General features: G+C 40.4%; 1 protein-coding gene across 1 annotated transcript in view; it reads right to left on the bottom strand.

Moving 5' to 3' along the window:
- The window catches only part of CTNND2 (catenin delta 2), a 534,119-nt gene that overhangs the window by 80,733 nt on the left and 432,918 nt on the right, over positions 1–20,468 (bottom strand). The window contains exons 13-14 of the mRNA XM_026048525.1: positions 6,481–6,598; positions 3,717–3,902 (exon numbers count right to left, since the gene is read on the bottom strand). Of these exons, the coding sequence (XP_025904310.1) occupies positions 3,717–3,902; positions 6,481–6,598 (304 nt within the window). The remainder of the gene's footprint in view (positions 1–3,716; positions 3,903–6,480; positions 6,599–20,468) is intronic.

Genomic DNA, 20,468 nt, shown 5'->3' with positions numbered 1-20,468 from the left:
AAGCAGAGCAGCTGAAGGCTGCGGTGCCTGAGTGACTCGGGGTTAACTTGAGGTGCTGCGAACAGGAGCAGGCAGCAGAGAGGGAACACACGGAAGAGCCGTGAAGGAAGAAGATACAGGCCTTGGTATGTGAGGTATAAATAAAGACAGATGAGTCTCACTTCTCTTTCATGAAGCTGTGAATGGATGACACCAACAGACTTGCATACTTGTGCTACTGCAAATCTTCAGGTGATTTCGATTTTTCTGGACAGTAGACTCGTGTTCCTCAGGAGTTTCTCTGAGCTCTGGCAAGGAATTCAACGGAGGAAGGAGTTTGGATTCTTTTATAAAAACCACTGTTTATTCTGAAATCAGGAGAACATTTATTTCCTGTGATCCTAAGGGATCCTAAGTGAGTTCACTTGAAAGTGTCATTAAGACTCAACTATCAATGAAAGAGGCACCTTGCAGTTGATTTCAAGTTGCAAGTTCATTTGCTGTGAAAAGTTGTAGCTGGTATAAACAACTGATGTCAATAATGAATATTATTTTCCACTTTGTTCTTAAAATAGCCTTAAAAGAAAGGCAAGCTTTATATCATTGCTCAGATTTGTTTCTTCATTAGGAAACTTATGTGCAACTACAAGCAAAAGATATCCTTGAAAAAAAAATGAGACAATTATATCTTAAAACATAAAACAGACAAATTAGATTTTACTTTCTGTACATAGAACACTAATGAGAGAGCAATTTTTGTATTACGGAAGGTTTCTCCTGCTTTCTGGTTCTGGAAAAAATGCTCCCCAATAGTGCATAGGGTTAATTTTCCAAAATACAGAGAACTACAATTTTATCCATATTAAATGTTTAAAATGATAAATTTGGCATCATTACCCAATTCCATGAGCTTTGACAGCTAGTAGGAGTTTTTAGATCACTTGAATACTTTTCTTTAAAAATTTAGGCCCCACACATCCCTACATTTGTTCCCTTCAGAAAGAGAGCAAGAAAATACATGCTTGAGAATAAGCAGAAGAACTCCTACTGACTGAAGTCTACCATAACAGGAAAATCTCACATCTGAGCTCATTAAAATTTAAACATTTAATCACATTTTTATGTAAATCTGATTTCCACAGAGAAACATCCAGTTTTATTATACAAGAACTGCATGGCACTGCCAAGAAAGCAAGTGCCATCTACCATCAGCACGCATTTTCTAGAGACACAGCACACAGCGGGCAGCAGCCAGGGCACCTCCTCTGTCCTGAGGCATCATGACTCTTGCAAATATGAGCACCCCTCGTCTTCTATGTAACAAGCAAGATCAAATTCTGAAGATTATTAAGGAATTCACACAGGCAAAGCAACAGGTTAAATTGATCTACGATCCGGCTGAGGTCAAATTCTTCATCCATAGATGACAATAACAACAACAACAACAACAATAATAAAGTTTTTGTTTGTGAAGAAACTCCCAGGGTATATAAATATTTATTGCAGTAATGCAGGTCAATAAGCATTGTCCTGTAAGAACAATTCATTAAAACAGCCTGAAGCTTAAATTAATGTTTTTATTAGGCAATTGGGTAACTGACTACCTTTCTAACCTATATTGCCTTCCATTTCTTCTTTGAGGTTTACTTCCACAGAATGCAACATCTTGGCCATGCATCGTGCGTCAAAGAGTTTCATCACAGTGTTTTAAGTATTTCACATACTTCAAATTATTGCATCCTTTTAAGATGTCATGTGGACAGCTTACATGTAAAACTCTGTCAGTCACAAGAGGGATCTTTGGAAGTACACTATGAGATATTTAGGAGGATAAAAGCCTCCCTACCGATGCTCTCAAAGGCACGAACTCCCTAAAAGCAGTATCACAAGGAGAGCGTGTGTTATGTTGTGAGGGGTGGAACAATGTCCCTTAACAGCTTAACCACAAACAGGTTCCCTGGAAAAATTTACCAATCTTGCAGAAAAAGGATGAGATTAATCTAAAAGAATAAGTATGCGTGTGTAAAACGCAGGGGATCAGTGAGCACACAGAGAAGCAATGTACTGTGAAAGAAGATGTGAAAATACTACCCTGGAGTGTGCAGAAAGCACAGAGAAGCTTAAAGCAAAGTGAGAAATTGTGGCCAAGAAACGCAAAACCATCCAGTCATTAAAGGCTCTTGCTTGGCATAAAACACACAAGAATAGTGTTTTATTTAAGCACGCACAAAAATAGTAAAGGGAAGTATTCCTGACTGCAACATGGTCTGAAGGGAGAGAATGTTTAGGTGTCTCCGGATGGAGACCTGCCTTCCAGCAGGAACAAACGTACCAAGATCATCACAGAGTCAATGAAGCACAAAGACCTTTTATAAAAATAAATAAATTAATTAAAATAATAATTGGACTACATCTCCTTGCAGTATGTCCTATGACCTGGCAGTATGACCTATACACATGCTATTTTTGGACCTTCACTTTGGATAACTGCAAGTTTATTTGTGGGACCTGGTAATATAGGCACAGAGATGACTGCTTTATGTGATAAAATTCTTAGGTAGCTCTGACACTTTTGATTTCTTTGCAGCATAATACATGAAACTCAACAAAAGACCAAAATAAACACAAAAAGCACAGGTGAGAGCACTATCTGCAACTGCTGCACTTTTCAATACCTGAATCTTAAACTTTTAATGTTCCTATAACATTTGCACGTTAACAGAATTTGCCTTTACAGCTTAAAGAATAATTTCAATAACGGTCCACATAACTTATTCTAAATCCCTGTGTGCTTAACTGCAGGCTCAAATTCATACTGCCTTTGAGCCATCTGAAGCAGAAGTAAATGGCAATAGAATAGAGCAAGTCTGTGAAGAGACAGGTAAAAACCTCTATGACCATCACAAATCTTTGAAAAGGATTTTGCAAGCCAGCAGCCACTGTCATTGTGTATGAGCAGCTGCTACAGCAAGGTCTTCCTCTGCAAAGTCACCTTGTCAGCATTGCTCACATTTTCAGTTCAAGTACAAACATAAGGAAATAAATACACCCAATCAACCCACCCACAGCACCTCGGATAATCTGAAGAACATATGAAGAGTGCGCTTCTCCTAACCTTTCCTTGGTAACAACGGTAAATATATCTAACTGTGTGTGCTCTTTTTTTGCATTCACTTACGTTCTTTGAGTCAGTCCTGTACAGGTTTCACTTAACTTGCAGAGGCAGAGTATGAAACTAACTGTAAGTTAGCAAATACACACACACATTTTCATTTTTATATATATATTTTCATATATATATATATGTATGCATGTGTGTGTGTGTGTGCGCGCAGGCCTGGTGTTTGTATTAAGACCTCTCCACACAGATGTGACATAGATGGAGACACAGATTACATCTATACACAGATTGCATCTCAATTTAAAGATTTTTCACTTTAAAATATAAATAACTCCCTGTAACAGACTGAGCAGTTTACAGTATTTATTTATGGCATTCCCAGTGTACCCATGACTACAGTTTCTAGGTGCCACCGTGTAATGTGCAAACCTTAACCAAATATGTTTTCTGAGGTTATTTCACAACTCTGCTGTAAGCTCTCAGCTAATTATCAATGGTAATGCTTCCACATACTGTGCATCATGCAATTTAATCCTAATGCAGTGCATTAACTTTTTAATGTTTTAAAGGTGGGTACTTCAACTAATTGCATGCAGCTGCAAGTAGCTTTCATTACCTGATCTTGGGATTTCTTTTTCTTCTTTTTCTTCCCCCAGCATCCTGAACTCTCGGCATCTTTTCCATTGGTATCGCCGCACAGTAATCCATCAAGTTCATCTGTGCCCATCTGCTGTCCCTGAGATGTTTCTGCAGCTAGCCTGTATGAGAGGTTCCTCAAAATGCACACACAGTTTTCAACGGTCTGAAAAGAACGCCAGAAAACACATATAAACAAACACAGAAAGCGAGGAAAAAAAGGTTAAGATTCATCTGTTGTTCACTCTCTATAGAAAACAGAAGAAAAAATCACTGATCTTTGCACTTTGGCCCAGCACAATTCTTTTCTACTCGTTTCTGAGTGCTTCCTAGGCAACCACTGCTTAAGAGATTCAGAAGTATTGGCAGAACCTCACACCCTCCTTTTATGGAAGAAAGAGCAGTTTGGACACTATTTTTTCATCTTTTTTTTAAACATGTTTCTGAACTTCGTGCTACAGTCCAATGTGAAAACAGAAGCTGGGGAAGAAAAGTGTGATCAAGAAAACCCAAGCTCTCCCAGAAAGCAAGCTAACTTCCATCTCAGCCAACAGAAAATGCCATAAACACTGTTTTTTTTAAATTGTTAATATTTACTTCTATATACATATAACATTCAGCAATTGAACTGCATGTTTATTAGCATCCTAAATTTTAGTTCACCTCTGCAGGAATTATAATCTTTACACTTAAAATCCACACCTATACCAAAAACAAATTAGGTGAGTCCACTGTGAGGAGAACGTTGTCTCAAACTGAATACTGAGATGCAAACATCTGGGCCATAGATGCAACAGGCACCACTTTCATTAAGATGAAGTTACACAAGCTTATAGAGCTGCTTCAGTTCACATACCTAACCAAACTTCACTCCTCCTTGACTTGTAGTTTTGATTTTATGAGCCTTGTACTTGTTAGACCTACAGGAGTTTTTAAAAGGGTTACCATAAGAGACCTTTGTATGAATTTGACAGTATTATTTAAACAATCAAATTCAGTTTAAGGATAGTAACCTTGTTAGGTAAAAACATATCTAGTTAATTATTTTTAATGTTTCGACTTGAAGCATCATAGCTTTTTCCCTTTGTTTATAAAAGCCCTACAAAGCCCTCAGTTCCTAGTGTTGTGAAGACTTAGGCATTCCTAACTGTACCCACATGAGGAGCAACCTTAGCAGCAATGCTTGTGAGTTCCATGCTCTCCTTAGGTATTTGCAAGAGCAGGGATTAATGTGTTGTTCTTTATCACTAGCAGCCTTATCATGGCACTGGGAAAACAAAACTGACGATTCATTTCTGAAGTTTCATTTTTTGTTAAATGAAAACATTTTTGAAGCTAGATTAAAGAGAAATTAGACTCACTTAAATGTGTAGTCTAAATAAAATTATATTCTACTTTGGGAGATGAGGCTGCAATACTGCTTTGTATTTATGTTTATTTATTTATTTGTATTGATGTTAAGCATATATACAAATGTTAAACAGTTAAAAAGCTATGTAAAACAAGAGGTTAAAACTACCAAGGCAGAGACAATCATTTTTCTGTCATGTCCTTATTTTTATTCCATATGACTTTGCCTACAGTTTTACAAGTTGTAACAGCTCCAAATTACTGTATAAATGCTGTATAAATTACTGTATAAATGTCTATATTGATGATAAAAGGCAAAACCAAGATGTTACCATACACCTTATGTAGCCTTTTGAACAGTAAACAAAAACCCTGAGGTCGGTCTAGTCACCTCCAAAGCTGGGGCTGCAAGTACAGCAGCTGAGCTGTGAGAAGTGGACATCCCTTCTTAATCCTCCTCCCACTCTGCTTCTATGAAGGCTTCTAAGTTTTACTTCCTATTCCACAAACTGAATCAGGGAACTTTGCAATAATCCCCAATTCACCTTTTCCAACAACTAATGAAGCAAAAACTTCCCCATGTTTCCTGAGAGGCTCTGCAGGAGCTGACAGGAAAGGGTGGGAGGTTTCTGACACCAGCTGAGTTGGCTCTGAAGGCTCTTTTGAGAGCAGTGCCTTCCTCGTGGAGGGCCCTCCTTCACTTCTCAGTAACTTTTATTGATGGAAGTCTGATTTTCCTTCTCCATTCTATAAATCCATATAGGTGACCAGCAAGTACTTGTGAAAATTACTTCAGAAATATCAGCCCAGTAGGCTTTACTATTTTGCTGTGTGGAAAGAAAGCTGCTCTCTTGCTATAAAAGTCTTTGGGGATTGCAAATGGATAAAGGTTGTTCTGGAGCAACAGGTTTACTCACTTCAGTGCCATATATTGAATGCAAAATATATCAGAAGCTAGCGTTTTTGTCTTCTGGAATACTTTAATGCATAATATGCATAATGCATATTAGGAAATATTTTAATGCATATTATCTAGGAAACCTTCAATTTGTAAATCTTTGAAACAATTTTATGTAAGTGGTGCCTTTCACCTTTGGAGAAGCACGTTCATATTCCAGCATTTTCATAGACCTAAAGATATATTTTTATGTTGACTTAAGACAGCTATTATTAAAAAAAAATCAATCTTCTTCAGAAAAGATGTAACGTTAGTAATAATGCAGAACTGTCTATTAATTGCCACTGCTTTTACAGGCAACCACTCCACTCTCCCCTTGCCTTTTAAGCGCCCCCCCACGCTGGTTTTAGTTCTCATTCCTGCCGGGTGCTCAGTAGTCCCGAGGCAGCCCGGAGCACCCGGCCGTCTTCCTCCTGGAAGGACAAAGGTGACAAACCTTACTGTCAATTTCACTGCTCCCCAGAGCAGACTGGATGACGTAGAGCAATGCGTCCGTCAGGCCGTCGCACTCCCTCATCCTCCTGCGGGCCTCCTCTCCTGCCGAGCTGACGTTCCTGGGGACAACAGCAACAGTTACTGCCCTCGCTGCTTCTCCTGCTGCCGCTTCCCGCAGCAAAACACGCTCCCAATTAACGCACACGGGAAAACATTGGCTTTCCTCGCTTTACATCGGTGCAGAACTGTGGATAATGAAGACAGCTGCGAATGGGCTCAGGCAGAGAGGGATAATGGAAATAAGAGGGGGATAAATAGAAATTTCAGCTCCCCTGCAAGAACGTGCTGAGGGTCTGGGCAGGATGGCCCTACCTGAGCTCAAAGACTCAGAGCCCTCCAGATTTTGGAGAGGGCTGGCAATTCATATTCCTTTCCACAATTTGTTTTTTCAAAGTAGGTTACAGTAAAGCAGGTTTTGTGAGAATGTGTGTTGAAAAAGTGCATTGTGTTCATAAAAAACAGTGTGGAGGCTGTGCCAAAGAAAAGTCTACTAGGATTTGAAAAGGCCAGTAGTCAGAGCTCGTATCCTCAGAGACTCATGTTATCAAAGTATAACATAAACCACCTGGTGTTGCTCTGGAACGGCAATGCTTTCATCCTCTTGTTCTCATTTTACATAGGGATTCTGTGTCTCATTTTAGAAGAACAGTATTATCTCAGACTTCTCTGTGGGTAATTATATGAGTTGTTTTACATTGCAAAATTTAAACTATCAGCTAACTGTAACAATTTTTGTCTCTCAGATAGCAAGAGGGACTCCTGATCATATTTATAAATACAGAGCTAAATCAAAATACACTAAATGACATTGAGTTATAAAGCTCAAAAAAATTACTCATAGAGGGCATATGTGTCAATGTGTACATGTACAGAACCTATACTGGATAACATTAAGTTTTCTGATAAAAAAATGCATTCAAATTTGCATAGGAATTCCGGTTGGGAAAGGGTGAATTTGCAATCTTAGGAAAGTTTGGAGTAAAACTTTGCAGATAAGCAAACTCCTCTGTTGTTCCTCTCCCCCTACTCCTAAAGTTAATAGAAAGGAAGAACACAATTATCTCTTACCAGTCCTACATACCACCACTTAATGTAAAAGGCTCTGCAAAGCACTAGCTCTTTGGCTTGGAAAAGAGATAAGGCTTTGCTTTTCTCCCCCCTATGCAGTTGCCTTTGCATTTAAGATGGAAAGAGGACAAGAATCTTGGAAGCGGGAACTAGTTTTGGAAGGTGAGGCAAAATTAAGGACAGACTGATTTTCGGTTTTTATTTTGCTCTACCTATTTATTCCTATTTTAACTCCTGTGGGCCCCAAAAAGCACCCTCAAATGCAGGTTCCCAACAGATTCTGCTCCCTAAAAACACATTATCTTTCATCTATACTTCCACCCCAATACAGTCCTAATTAGTTCTGCTCTTCCACACCACTCCCTTCACCTGTGCAGAAAGACCCATGAAAACATACAGCCCAGCAAAATGAAAATTAATTCTTTTATCATATCAGTTATATACTGATATATACTTCTTTCCATTCTCCTTGGGATTGCTTAATTAACCCTGCATTATACATCAGAAATGTCTCCTCAGTTATGACTTGCAAGTGTTGTGTTGTCTTTTTCTTTTTTTCTGTCCCCTATTCTCAATGCTGCTTGTTTCTGATGCTGCAGGAGGAACAGATATGGACCTTCCCTCCAGTCTAGAAGGAAGCCCTCAGAACCCTGTTGTATCTAGAAAGCACAATCCAAAGAACACAACTGGAAAAAGTCTTCCACTGGCTCCCCGTCTGAAGTGATAGAAACCTCTTCCCTCTGGTTGAAGGAAATCAGAAACTAGAATTGTAGAGCATGGCTTTCCCCAAACAGTACCCATGCCTCACATCTGTAGTGCTGGGGACTCCGGCTGAGAGGTATTTTCGGGAGGCAGACACCTATTGGAGACACCAGCTCTGCCTGAAAGGCCTGTGTTGCGCCTGAGCTACCACACGTGTAGCAAAAGCAGTGTCCTGCATCTGAAAAATCCAAGGGTGTGAGAGAATATAAATTTGTAAATCTACAGGTCACCGTGGAAATCGTAAACTGGAGCCTTGGTATTATCTACTCTCAGTAAGACGTCTCACTGAGTAAGCACATATATCTTTCAGCTTCACAAACCAAATATTTTTAAGGTGAAACTACTTTTTAAGGATTTTCAAAAAGATACAGACATAGGATGTTTCCAAAAAACAATTCAAAAAACCAATTTAGTCTTCCATTCTAAAATCAGCTACAGCAGTTACTACAGCAGGAATTTGATTGCCTGGTTAGGCTGGATACTTGGGGAAGTATACAGAAGCACAAATTTGTAGAGCTGACACTGACAGCAATGTCAACACTTTGCTATATGTTTTCATATCCAGAAAGGATGTCTCTTAGCACACTGGCCTTCCCAGCTGAAAGTATATACAGAGGCATCTGCCCTCCTTGAATGTGCTCAGATCTCATCCAGCAGTTTCACCTTTCCCGTGTCAGCAATCTGCAGACCTGACTTCAGTCGTGTAGGATCATCTCTGAGAACAAACTATGTACTGACAAAGATGAAACTGAGATGGGTCCTCCTCAAGGCCCCTTAGTAAAAAGAAAAAGAATGTTTAACAATCAGAACATGTAGCTTATCTGTGTGTTACCTTTTTGCTGTGGACTGGTGTGGTGTAAGGAAGGACAGACTCAGGAAGGATAATATCCTAAACCTAGCAAAACTCAGAAGTCATCTTTGGAACCAAACTCAGATGAATCCAAAGTACAGCTTTATCCCCAACAGTTTTCACATAAATGACTGAATTTGGAAGGTATCTCTGGAGATTAACTAGTCCAACCTGCTCAAGCAGGGATACCCAGAGCACAGGGCAGCATCCAGGCAGGTCTGGAAGATCTCCCGAGAAGGAGACTTCACAACCTCTCTGGGCAACCTGCCCCAGAGCTCTGTCACCCTCACAGAAAAAAAGATTTTTCCTCATTTCAGTGGAGCTTCCTGTGTTTCATTTTGTGCCTACTGCATCTTGTCCTGCCACAGGCCACTATGGAGAACAGACCACTCTTGACACCCCCTTGATATGATCCCCTCCCTTCCCAGTCTTCTCCTCTCTTGGCTGAACAGGCCTCTCAGCCTTTTCTCATGAGAGAGATGCTCAGCCCAGTAATCCTCCTCACAGCCCTGTGAAGCTGGCTGGACTCTCTCCGGTAGCTTCAAGTCTCTCTGCACCGGGGAGCCCAGGACTGGACCCAGCACTCCAGATGGCTGTGTGGAGGAGAAGATCACCTTCCTCAACCTGCTGTCAATCCTCTTCCTGACGTCTCCCCAAACACCACTGGCCTCCTTGGCCACTAGGGCAAACTGCTGGCTCACAGTCAACTTCTGTCCACCAGGACTCCTGGGTCCTTCTCTGCAGAGCTGCTCTCCAGCAGGTCAGCCCCAGCCTGCCCAGGTTCATGGGGTTATTCCAGCCCAGGTGCAGGATCCTGCCCTTGCCTTGGCTGAACCTCATGAGGTTCCTCTCTGCCCCTCTCTCCAGCCTGTCCAGGTCCCTCTCAACAGCAGCACAGCCCTCTGGTGTATCAGCCACTCCTTCCAGGTTTGGATCATCAGAAGTGCCTGTCCCCTCTGTGTGCATGACATATACATTTTAATACTTTCAATCTTTTTACTCCTTCTAACTGATATAATAGCCACTAAAAAAAAAAAAAAAAAAAAGTTTTCCCAGAGAGAGAGTGAAGTGTATACAAATCAGGAAATCAAAAAAACAATCCATTAATATTGTAGGAATCATGTTTATGTTTCATAAGCAAAAACCCCTCAGGAGTATAGTGAATAACTGAGTTGCAATTGAGCAGAAAAAAATGCCCCCAAATCATTCTGTGAGTGAGGCAGTAGGCAGAGATTTCTGTTGAGCACATAGCAGCTAAGCTACTGGAAACTCCCACATTTTAACATTCAAAATATCCTTCTCCCATACTTTGTCACCAGTATTACACCTGGAGGAACCTTTTCAGCAGGCTCCACATTTTATACTGAAAGTCTGGTCCACTCAGACACAAATATATGCTCAGTGCATAATTTCCTGTTATTACTAGGGTTGTACACCACAAAGAGCCTTAGTCCTGAGAGCCACCCTGGCATCACGCAGTGGATCCCAGAGAGGTCGGCCCAGACCAGAACCTCTTCCTTGAGTTGCTCGTAGGGACCTGCTTGGACAGCAGGATGTCCTAAGACCATTACGGCCTCTATTTCCTTGAAGGGCTTAAAGCTACCCTGGTAATGAGCCATGTCACCTGTCTCCAAAGCAAACCTGGCTTAAGGTGGAAAGGGAGAGAGATACGTGACAGAAAGATGGAGTAGGAAAAGGCAGGGGATTAGAAACACCTGTGCAGATCCTTGAGAGAGCATTTCTGGTTCCCTTAAAGCACAAACAGATAGACTCTTCAGTGTTGTCAATACTAGTAAATACATGAAATATGGTCTTCTTTAACTTCCCACATCGGATTTGATTGGTGGTGTCTTATTTTTGCTAGAGGACTGTCCTTTAGAGCATTTAGTATCCCAAAAGATAGACTGTCCACAAGCTTTGCTGTTTTCTTTTACCACTACCAGTGTTCATGGCTTTCCAAAGAGGCATGACCTGGGCCTCATTCATGCTACACGACATGGAGCTCTGTCTGCAGTATCAGACCACAGCACAACTTCACTTGCAGTATATACGTGAGCCCAGCTCCACTCTCCAGCCCATGCTCCAGCTCCAACACAGCGATTCACAACAAAGTGTCTTTGGCAGAACCGAGACCTTGTGTCATGAAGGCACCTGCAGCTCACTCCCAAAGCATTTCTTAAAGAAGGTTTCCTCAAAGACTAAGGTTTAGAAGAGCATATGCACCAAAACATTTGGTTGGTTGTACCATCATCCTCAGGAACGACAGTATAACCACACAGAAACAGCATCGGATGCCTGTTGGATAAACAACAGAAAAGCCACATCCGTAGGCAGCAGCCTCAAGAAACAAGCTACCTGGATGCATCCAGTCATACAGCTGAGGGACAACAACTGAAGCTCTTCCTTTTCTCTGTGACAAGACAACTATTTGAAATGAGTACTCAAGATCATAAAAACAACCATCAGTGAAAAAAAATACATTGTATGGATGAGAGAAAGAACAGGCTGCTGCTCAGAGTATATCACAAAAACGTACCCCAGTACAGCCAGACTGCTGAGAGGAACAGGCTTTGCCCTCTCATGTTGCTAGTCTGGCATGTGTAGGGCATGAGAGTCCACATGTCTCTAGCATTTCTGCTAAAGCTAAAAGAAAAATAAAGTGCATTTCACTATAAATCTATACAAACAGCAGAAGAGTGAAATAATACTTTTGTGCACCAACAACAAACCAGAAGTGCTGTGCCATATTCTGTCAATTGAATCTCTGACTAGCACCCGTGCTTGACTTTGAACATAAGCAATTCAAATATGAAAATTACAGAATCACAGAAGAGTTCAGGTTGGAAGAGACCTCAGGAGGTGGTTTAGTCTGACCCCCTTTCTCAAAGCAGAGTTACAGCTGCTCTGGGCTCCTTGTTCAGGTGTTTGACCACCCTCACAGTACAAGCTTTTGCTTATGTGGAATTTCAAGCTCTTCATCTTTTTCCCCACTGCCTTTCATCCTGTCATCAAGAACAACTGACAAGCTTGTGGCTTCTTCTTCTTCACCCTTCCCATCGGGAATTTATGCACATTGATAAGATTTCTGCTCAGGCTCCCCTGCCCAGGGCTAAAACTCTGAGCTCTCCCAGCCTATTTTCACATGAAAGATGCCCCAATCCCTTACTATCATCCCAGTGGCCTTTAAGGGACTGAAACGTACTACGAGTGCTGTGTCCTCTCCACACACCTGGATTGCTCTGTGCAGTTCTTGGACTCCAGAGATCGCCTCACAGGCCTGGGTAGAGAGGAATAATCACTCGCTTCAACCTGCCACAATGTTTTCCCAAGTTCATCCCAGTACCTCTTCATTTCTGCACTTTAAGAGATTTTCTCCAAACCTCTTCTGCAGAAAACAAAGCCATATGGAAGCAGCCCTCTCAATCAGTACTTAATTTAGTCAAGAGCAATTCCCAGTCAACACTGCTGAAGGCTGATAACAAATACAATGCCAGAGGGCTTGGAAAGTCTCCTCACGGTGCTCAAAAGAGAATCAACCTCACCAGGAGTAGCCCTGCCAAATCCAATCCAATCCAATCCTGAAACTCAGATTCTCTATCACCCTATACATTCATCTGTCAAGTAAACATAAAAATATATATAGTACACACACAAATTCTCTGCTGCTGGCCTCCTCTACCTATGCTCTCTTATATGCTACTCAGCTTTATTTCTATCCATTTGGTTAAAAAATCTTACTCGGTGATAAAGCCTTGTCTCAGCAGCCAGCTGACAGCTCCAGTCCCATGGGAGGCTGCAGTGAGAGATGATGATGCTTTCAGCTTTAAGGCTGCAGCATAGCAGATGATCACATAAGAGCTATTATTTCTTTTTTTTTGCTTGCTTTCAGCTGTTTTTGTAAGTGCTCAGGCTCTGTGTTGCAAGGGTTTATTATAGTAATACAGACAGCAAAATAAAGCAGGCAATACCATGCACACACCCAGCAAGTCTGCCTTTGGTCATTAGTAGTCCACTGACAATGATCATTTTTTAAGTGCTTTTTATAATGGTGTAAGACCTTGAGTCACACTGGCTTATCTCTAGGTATTCCACGCAGCCTTTGGACATAAACTCATCACCTAGTGCTTCAGTACTTGTAGACAAATTCCGATTTTTAAAAATCATTATTTGTGCACTAAAACTTTTTTTTCAATCATCCCTGAGTGCTGAAAACTAAACTAGCTGATGAGAAAAGTAATTTCCCAGATAACCAGCAAATTTAAACAAAGCAGTAAGACAAAAAATAAAACACAAGGTGTCTCCACTAATAAGAATTTCTAAATTTTAGGCTTTCAGCAACTACAAACACTCTGTAAGAGCAGTAACAGTAGACAGAAACAGATTTTTCAATCACTGTTACACATTACACCTTGTAATTTTGGATGATTTGAATGACATTTCAATTCAATATCACTTTGAAGGAGCAGGACGTTTCATCGTGGTACAAAATACAACTATAACAGGCAGTAGGGTCAGCATAAAGAATCCTTGCTTAGTGTTCTGAGTTCTCATTCTTCTTTACATCATTTGCCTACTGGTTAGTAATAATTTGTCCTTGCAGTCCTGAATGTGCTTAAGAATAATGTGGTTTAGGGGCAAATTCTTTCATATTAATCATCATAGCACAACTGTGATAAAAGAAGAAAGATCAATTTATATCAATAAAGAATTTTGCCCCTTATCTTTAGCTCTTAGATAGTAATTTCACTTTGAAATGATACTTTGCAATTAGACAAATATCTGACAATTTAATGTGGATACAGTCTTGGTTATTAACCTTTCAATTAAATGCTATGACCATGTGATTTAGCTTTTGTTCTTCAGCTGAACCTTTCATTTTCAAAACATGACAGCAATTAGGCTGGCAAGGCAGGCATCAGCAGGTAGCTGTGCATCTGCATCTCCAAGTCCTAGGCTAAAGCTGCTGTTCTTAATGACCACTGTGTGTGATCTGCAAATCAAATGACACCTAGTAGTCTTTTTGTCTACTTTAGTAATTTTTGAAAAGATTTCCGGAGGAAACAGAAGAACATAGAGTGCCATAAATAATGACTTAAAAGAAGCAAGTCTCTCTAAAAGAAATGAACAAAACCTTATGGGAAAAAAATAGTTCCTATTGGGGCTCATGGCTTAATAAAACACATTTCTGTCTGAAAGAAACAAACAATCTCATCTAATTTCTAACAAAAAAAAAAAAAGCCGTTGGAACTTGCTGTTAGAAAAATCCTCTTCCTCCATCCCATTTTGCTATGGCTTTCCATTTAAATTTATCTGGTAAATACTATAGATATTGTATGTAGTCTATTTAATAAGTATTTTAAATTACGCTAAAAAAAATGCCACCCCTAGACAATTTCTGATTCGGTATTTCATTTCTCTGACACGCAGTATCTGGCTACATCAAAACCCTTGTATTTGCTACAGCTCAGCTGCTCATCCATCCTGTCCTTGGGAAGCAGCCGCCTTGCTGCAGACCAAGAAGGTCAGAGTGGGAACAGTTTAGAGATGTCAATGGTAAGACATTTTTCCCCCCAGTTTCAACTGCAGCATTTCCAGCTTGACTCTTTTCTAGAATTATTAAGGCACAATGTGCAACAACGAAGCTCAGAGGTCATTGGAAGGAAGATTGTCCCACAGTGTGGCCAAGCAAAGAGGTCTGAATAAAGGGCTTCAGTTCTCACTGGGAAAGCTGTGAATGTAACAGCCCAGCAGCTTTCTTTTGCTGAAAGAAAAGCTAGTATTACTTGGCTCAGCAAATGCAGTTAAAAACTATTCTGGTCATGTGCTTCTCTTGCAATCCTCCAAGTGAATGGGGCAAGACAAGCAAGGAGCAGCTGCTGACATCACATAACCTTGTCGGCAACCGGGAGTGCCCTGAGATCTTCCTCCTGCTCAAGGCAACTCGTGCCCAAGATGTCTAGCTCTTTGGAAAAGCAACTTATGTCAACACCTCTCTATAGTACAAAAGGTTGCTTCAACTATGCTTCTGAGTAGCAACCATGATGAATATAAACAAGTGATGCGTAGGAAAAGCTAAAGTTTCCACACAGAATTAAAAAAAAAAAAAATCAAAAAATTCCACTTCTTGTGTTCCAACAAAATCCCTAATCTGCTTTACAAACAAACAGTGTCTTGAAAAAACATCATTATCACAGAAACTGAGCTCTTTTGTTAAAAGTTTTCTGGAACAAACACAGCGCTCTGATCTGAAATGAGATCTTGTGAGGGGCTATATAAACACAAAGAGAATGAGGAGGAACACCTCTGAATTGCACTGGATGTCAATGAGTAATTTTTAAAAGCTATGAAGCTTCTAAGAGTCTACAGCAAAAGTCTGAAGACTTAAATTCAAACTCTAAATTAAAATACACAACCTGTCACTTGCTGAACAGCCCTGCAACCCTCTTGGGGCCATGCTCTGAGGGCCTGTCTTCTAGTCCCCTGGAACTGGCACATTTGTGAAGAGCCTTACTTGCCAAGGAAAGACTAAGCAGAAACTGCCACCCATGTAATACTAGGGATGGCTTTATTTATATTATTTGCTTCACTCCTCAACAGACTTTTGACAAAGGTCCTAACCAAAGGGCTTTAATGAAACTAAGGGAAGATGGGTAATTATTTCTTAAAAAATAAGAAACAAACGGTCTGTTGTCACAGTGGAATGTGGTCACCAGTAGAGTGATTTATTCATACACTGTCAGAACGAGAAGGGTAGGTGAGCAATGAAATTTAAAAAAAGGATGAAGATACTAAGTTATTCAGAGTAATAAGATTAGTGTTAACAAGGAAGTGCTGCAGAAGGAGCTGATATATTATGTAGATGAACGTAAAGCGATGTGTAAGAGGAAAAATACATTCCTGATTTCACTTACAGCATGATGAACTCAGAGTTACTGACTAAAACCTAAGAACTGTAACACAGCTCCATGCAAACATAGCTCAATTTTCCACAACAGCCAAAATAACAAAAGGGCCTGTAAGGCAAGGATAAGGCAAGGAACCCAAAATACAGCAGAGGGGACAGCACTGTACCTCTGCATTCATTCACAGCCTGGTCCCACAGTTCTTATTATGGTGTACAATTGTGGTCCCCTAATTTAGAAAATGCTCTAGCAGAACTGGGAAAGAGTCAGGGGAGGGCTACACGCTTCCACATGGAATGCATCCATCTGAAATCCAGTGACAGGTAATGGGTGGAGAATACTATGACAGAGATTTATAAACTATGGTATGGAGAAGGCAAACAGAAATCAATTTTTCCTTCTCTGTTTCAGCTGAACTGAAATTAGGGGGTTACCAGATGGAACCAGCAGAAGGCCTGTTTAAAGTAAACAAGAAATGGTGGTTGAGTGTAGCTGGGCCACAGACATCCTTCCAAAAGAAGCTGTGAATATCCAAAGTGTATATGGATTCAAAGGGAGGTGAGTTCATGGAAGAGAAATCCTTTGATTACTAAAAACAATGAAATCTCACCTGCTTCAGAAAGGCTCAAAGCCAAAAGAAGAGTTTGGGGATACACTTAAACTAGTGCTGAACAAGTGACAGCACTGCTAGTGAACCATGTTCCCACCATGCCAGCTTAGTTGTCACCTTCTGGGTTCACTGTTTCTCCACAGCTTAGAACAAAGGTGAGTGCAGACCCATCGTTCCTCCTGCTCCAGAATTAGCCTGTCCATTAGCTCGTCCATCTCTGGTCAGTGGGCCTTCTTGCCAGAAGATAATGCAAACTTCAAGCTCACGCAGGCTCAAGGGCAAATGGACAAATTCACATGGAAGGATCCCACTGAGGTGGTGAAACCCAGTGCCTTCGTGGTAGCTGGAGACTGGCAGCTGGGAACACACTCTGAGGACCTGTGACTACTCCAATATATTCTTCCCTGGCCATCCACTCTGGCCACATGAAATCTCTACACAATTGTGTCGATACATTAGCAATATAAAACATTCCCTTCTGTTTTCCATTTTCTTGCTCAGTTGCTTATCTTATTCCAACAAAACTGCTGATTAGACATAAATGGCTTTCCATTAACCTCATTTTACCTGTTATTTATTAGATTATGTTCTTCAAATGCTTACAAATTGGTCTGTTCTGATGTTCTTAATTGCCTTTCTCTACACCCGGTGCCTGTTTAATTGTTCAAGTAATTCCTGAAGTATTAAAATAGAGGCTATTTGTTCACCATTACACGTTTCCTTCTCTCCTCCAGTTAAAAATGAACTTTACTCTCATCCTGTTTAGTCCCGAGGGAATGACTCTCTTGCATGACTTGCACTAGCAAAAACTATTAACCAAGAAGAAAAGCACATCCATTTTATTTTCTACAAGCAATATTCTCAGGAAAGGCATCAGAATACAACTGCATTCACTGGAATGACTGAAAAGAAGCAGGAAAAAAATGCTCTAAGGAGTTCTGGACAAGCATGACAGAAACATACTTTTATCCGAAAAACACACGAATTTTCTAAGCAATATTCTGACAGCATATTTCAGCACTCCCTACATTGCTGGGACATCATTTTATAAAATACTTTGAATATTACTTCCCTAATATAATTTTAACTTTTTATTATTTTATAAGAAAAAAAAAATTGCTCACCTTCAGCCAAAATTCTGACATCTGTGGCACCTAGGGAGAGAGATTCGCTTTCTTACATGAAACATGAGAAGGACTTTAGTCAACTCCACTTAGCATGTGAAATTTCTCAACACCCTCTCATGTATTTGACCTTGTTCTGGATTAAAAGCAACTGGTGCTGGTAAATGCAAATAAAAATCCTCGGTGCTGCCAGCTCCTTCCCCTGGGCTCGCGGTTCCCCGGGAGGCTCACGCAGGTTTCAGGGGTGTCTGCCACAGGCTCTACTGCCCTGTCACAAATACTCAGAGGGCCCCATTTGATCAGGATAAAAGTGCAACTGCAGAACCTAACACGGGGTCAAAATGCATCCTCGTCCCGTTTCCAGGTTTTACCCTGCACTGTGTCATGCCAGCAGACATGTCCTAGCTAGAGAAGATACATTTGCCTTTTGACTAATGTGACACGACCAGACCATCACACGAAATTAACAGTTAAAAACAAACATGATGCTTTAAAAGAAAAATTGTTTCTTTAATGAAACGCTCCTAAAAATAAATATTCTCTTTTACCCAATCCTAGGGTAGCTTTTGAAGTTAAAAAAAAAAAAAAAAAAAAAAAAAAAAATCAGATGGAGCACTTTGGATTGTTCCCTTTCAAGGTTAGTATTGCTTTTTAAAGGACCATTTGTATATTCTTTCTTCCCTCTGTCATGAAATTACAAAGCCAAGGTGTCCTGCTCACTTCAATTGGAATCATCATCTCATCCATTTGAATAAGTCATTTAAAGTACAGTCTCCAGCACTCTCATACCCAGTCTTCTCTAAAATAGTGCTGTGTCACCTCGCAGACGCAAGAAATGAAAATGGCTTGAAGGCACCTACCTGCACTTAAAATTTCTGAGTTATCTGAGTCAACCAGAATTCCAACCTTAACTCAAGTCTCGGGGGTTGTCCGTACAGCCTCTTAGTTGCTCACAATAAAAAGGAAAGCTGCACCTTGCAGCTTGCTTCAGCAAAGCTGTTATGCACAGCAGCATCTGTATGAGAGCAAACCAGCCTAAACTCTGGGGCAGGATTTCATGATAACATCACATTATTTTTTTACTCCATGTTCGACTAGCATTCTCCCTTGGCTAGATGAAAACTGAGTACAGAATTTTTAGTTGTACAAATATGAAAATAATAACTGCCATTACAGTCGCATTCTTGGTTCTGGTTTGACATAAAATTGTGGAATCGTGCTATGATCCATTTGCTATGATGACCTGTAAATTGGCACTGCTGTCACTAAACTCAAAAAGGAAAGAAAGTCCCAGATCAGATGTTACAATGTACTCTTCATTCCTCTGTTCTTCCTCATTAGGCATCTCAGCTGAATAAGACTTTGCATGTACCCTTCTTTTTCTATAAACCCAACACTTTTGCCTTGGGTTTATATTCAAATGAAAAAGATAATCATCCTGTATGTGTATACACACATATGTGTATTTGCATATAATCACTGTATATAGCTATATTTACCAGTCTCAAAGTCCTATCAACAAAGCCAAGGTTTCAGGGAAAAAAAAAAAAAAAAGTACAATATGTATTGCAATACACTGCAGTATGCAGTCCCATCATCCAGGAGGAACAGGCAAATAGGATCTTAACTTCTGGAGTAACACGATCCCCTGACCTACAAAGCAATCTCCCAGCCCCATCTGGGTTTTGGGTGCCTTCCTTCAACTATTCCACAATTTCAAAAGAACATTCTCAGTGCAGAGCCCTGAGAACAAGGAGCGATAAATCAGCTTTAGTTGCTGACTAATCAGCTGAGCGCAATTAATTACAACATCAGCCAGTTCATTAGATTATTAGGTTCATCTCTTTCTGATCAGCTGCTTAAATTTTTTTTATACAGAGGATTAGAGGAAGCCACAGAGCAGAACATTCATCAGAATATTAGATACCCAACAGTATATTCTGTGTGAAAGAAGCTGTCACAGCCCAGCAGAGCAGAAGTCGAGGGCTGTTCACTCACGTGCCTACTGACGCTCTGGGTGAACTGACTGCTGGGGACACTTCTCAGGCTGGGCTATTTCTCAAAACCTAAGAGGAGGAGCTCTCCTCTGTCAAACTACAAATCCTTATAAATGCCTCTGTCAAACTGCAAATTCTTATAAATGCCGTCTTAGAGGCCACCTCTCACTGTCCCTAGTCTAGACTAGGTACCAGTCCCTAGTTCTACATTTTTATTTTATCATCATTACCCACATGCTCTGTATTATCAGCATTTCCCTCATAATTTTCAGTTAGGCAGCTCAACATTCATTTATTATTTGCTTGTATTTTTTCTTTCTATTCCCATAACACATTGCTATGATATTGTTCTTGCAGGACTGCATTTCATTATTATTAGAACAATCTCTGCTTTTCTCACTTTTATTCCTTATCTCTATCAAAAAATATCAGGGTACGGATGGACACAGGATGTGCAATAAATTTTTAATCCTTGTACCTCAGCTAAGCATGCCTTCAGCATAAGAAACAAATGTGTCCTGTTTGCATGACAGTCAACCTGGAAGTGCCAGAGTCTCCTACCTCAGGTTACGTCACTTCATCCTATCTCCAAACGGCTTTATGTGCACACTGAGAG

Source organism: Nothoprocta perdicaria, unplaced genomic scaffold, assembly GCF_003342845.1.
Source record: "Nothoprocta perdicaria isolate Ctin4 unplaced genomic scaffold, notPer1 scaffold_55, whole genome shotgun sequence".
Lineage (NCBI taxonomy): Eukaryota > Metazoa > Chordata > Aves > Tinamiformes > Tinamidae > Nothoprocta > Nothoprocta perdicaria.
This window is presented reverse-complemented; position numbering and strand designations above follow the sequence as displayed.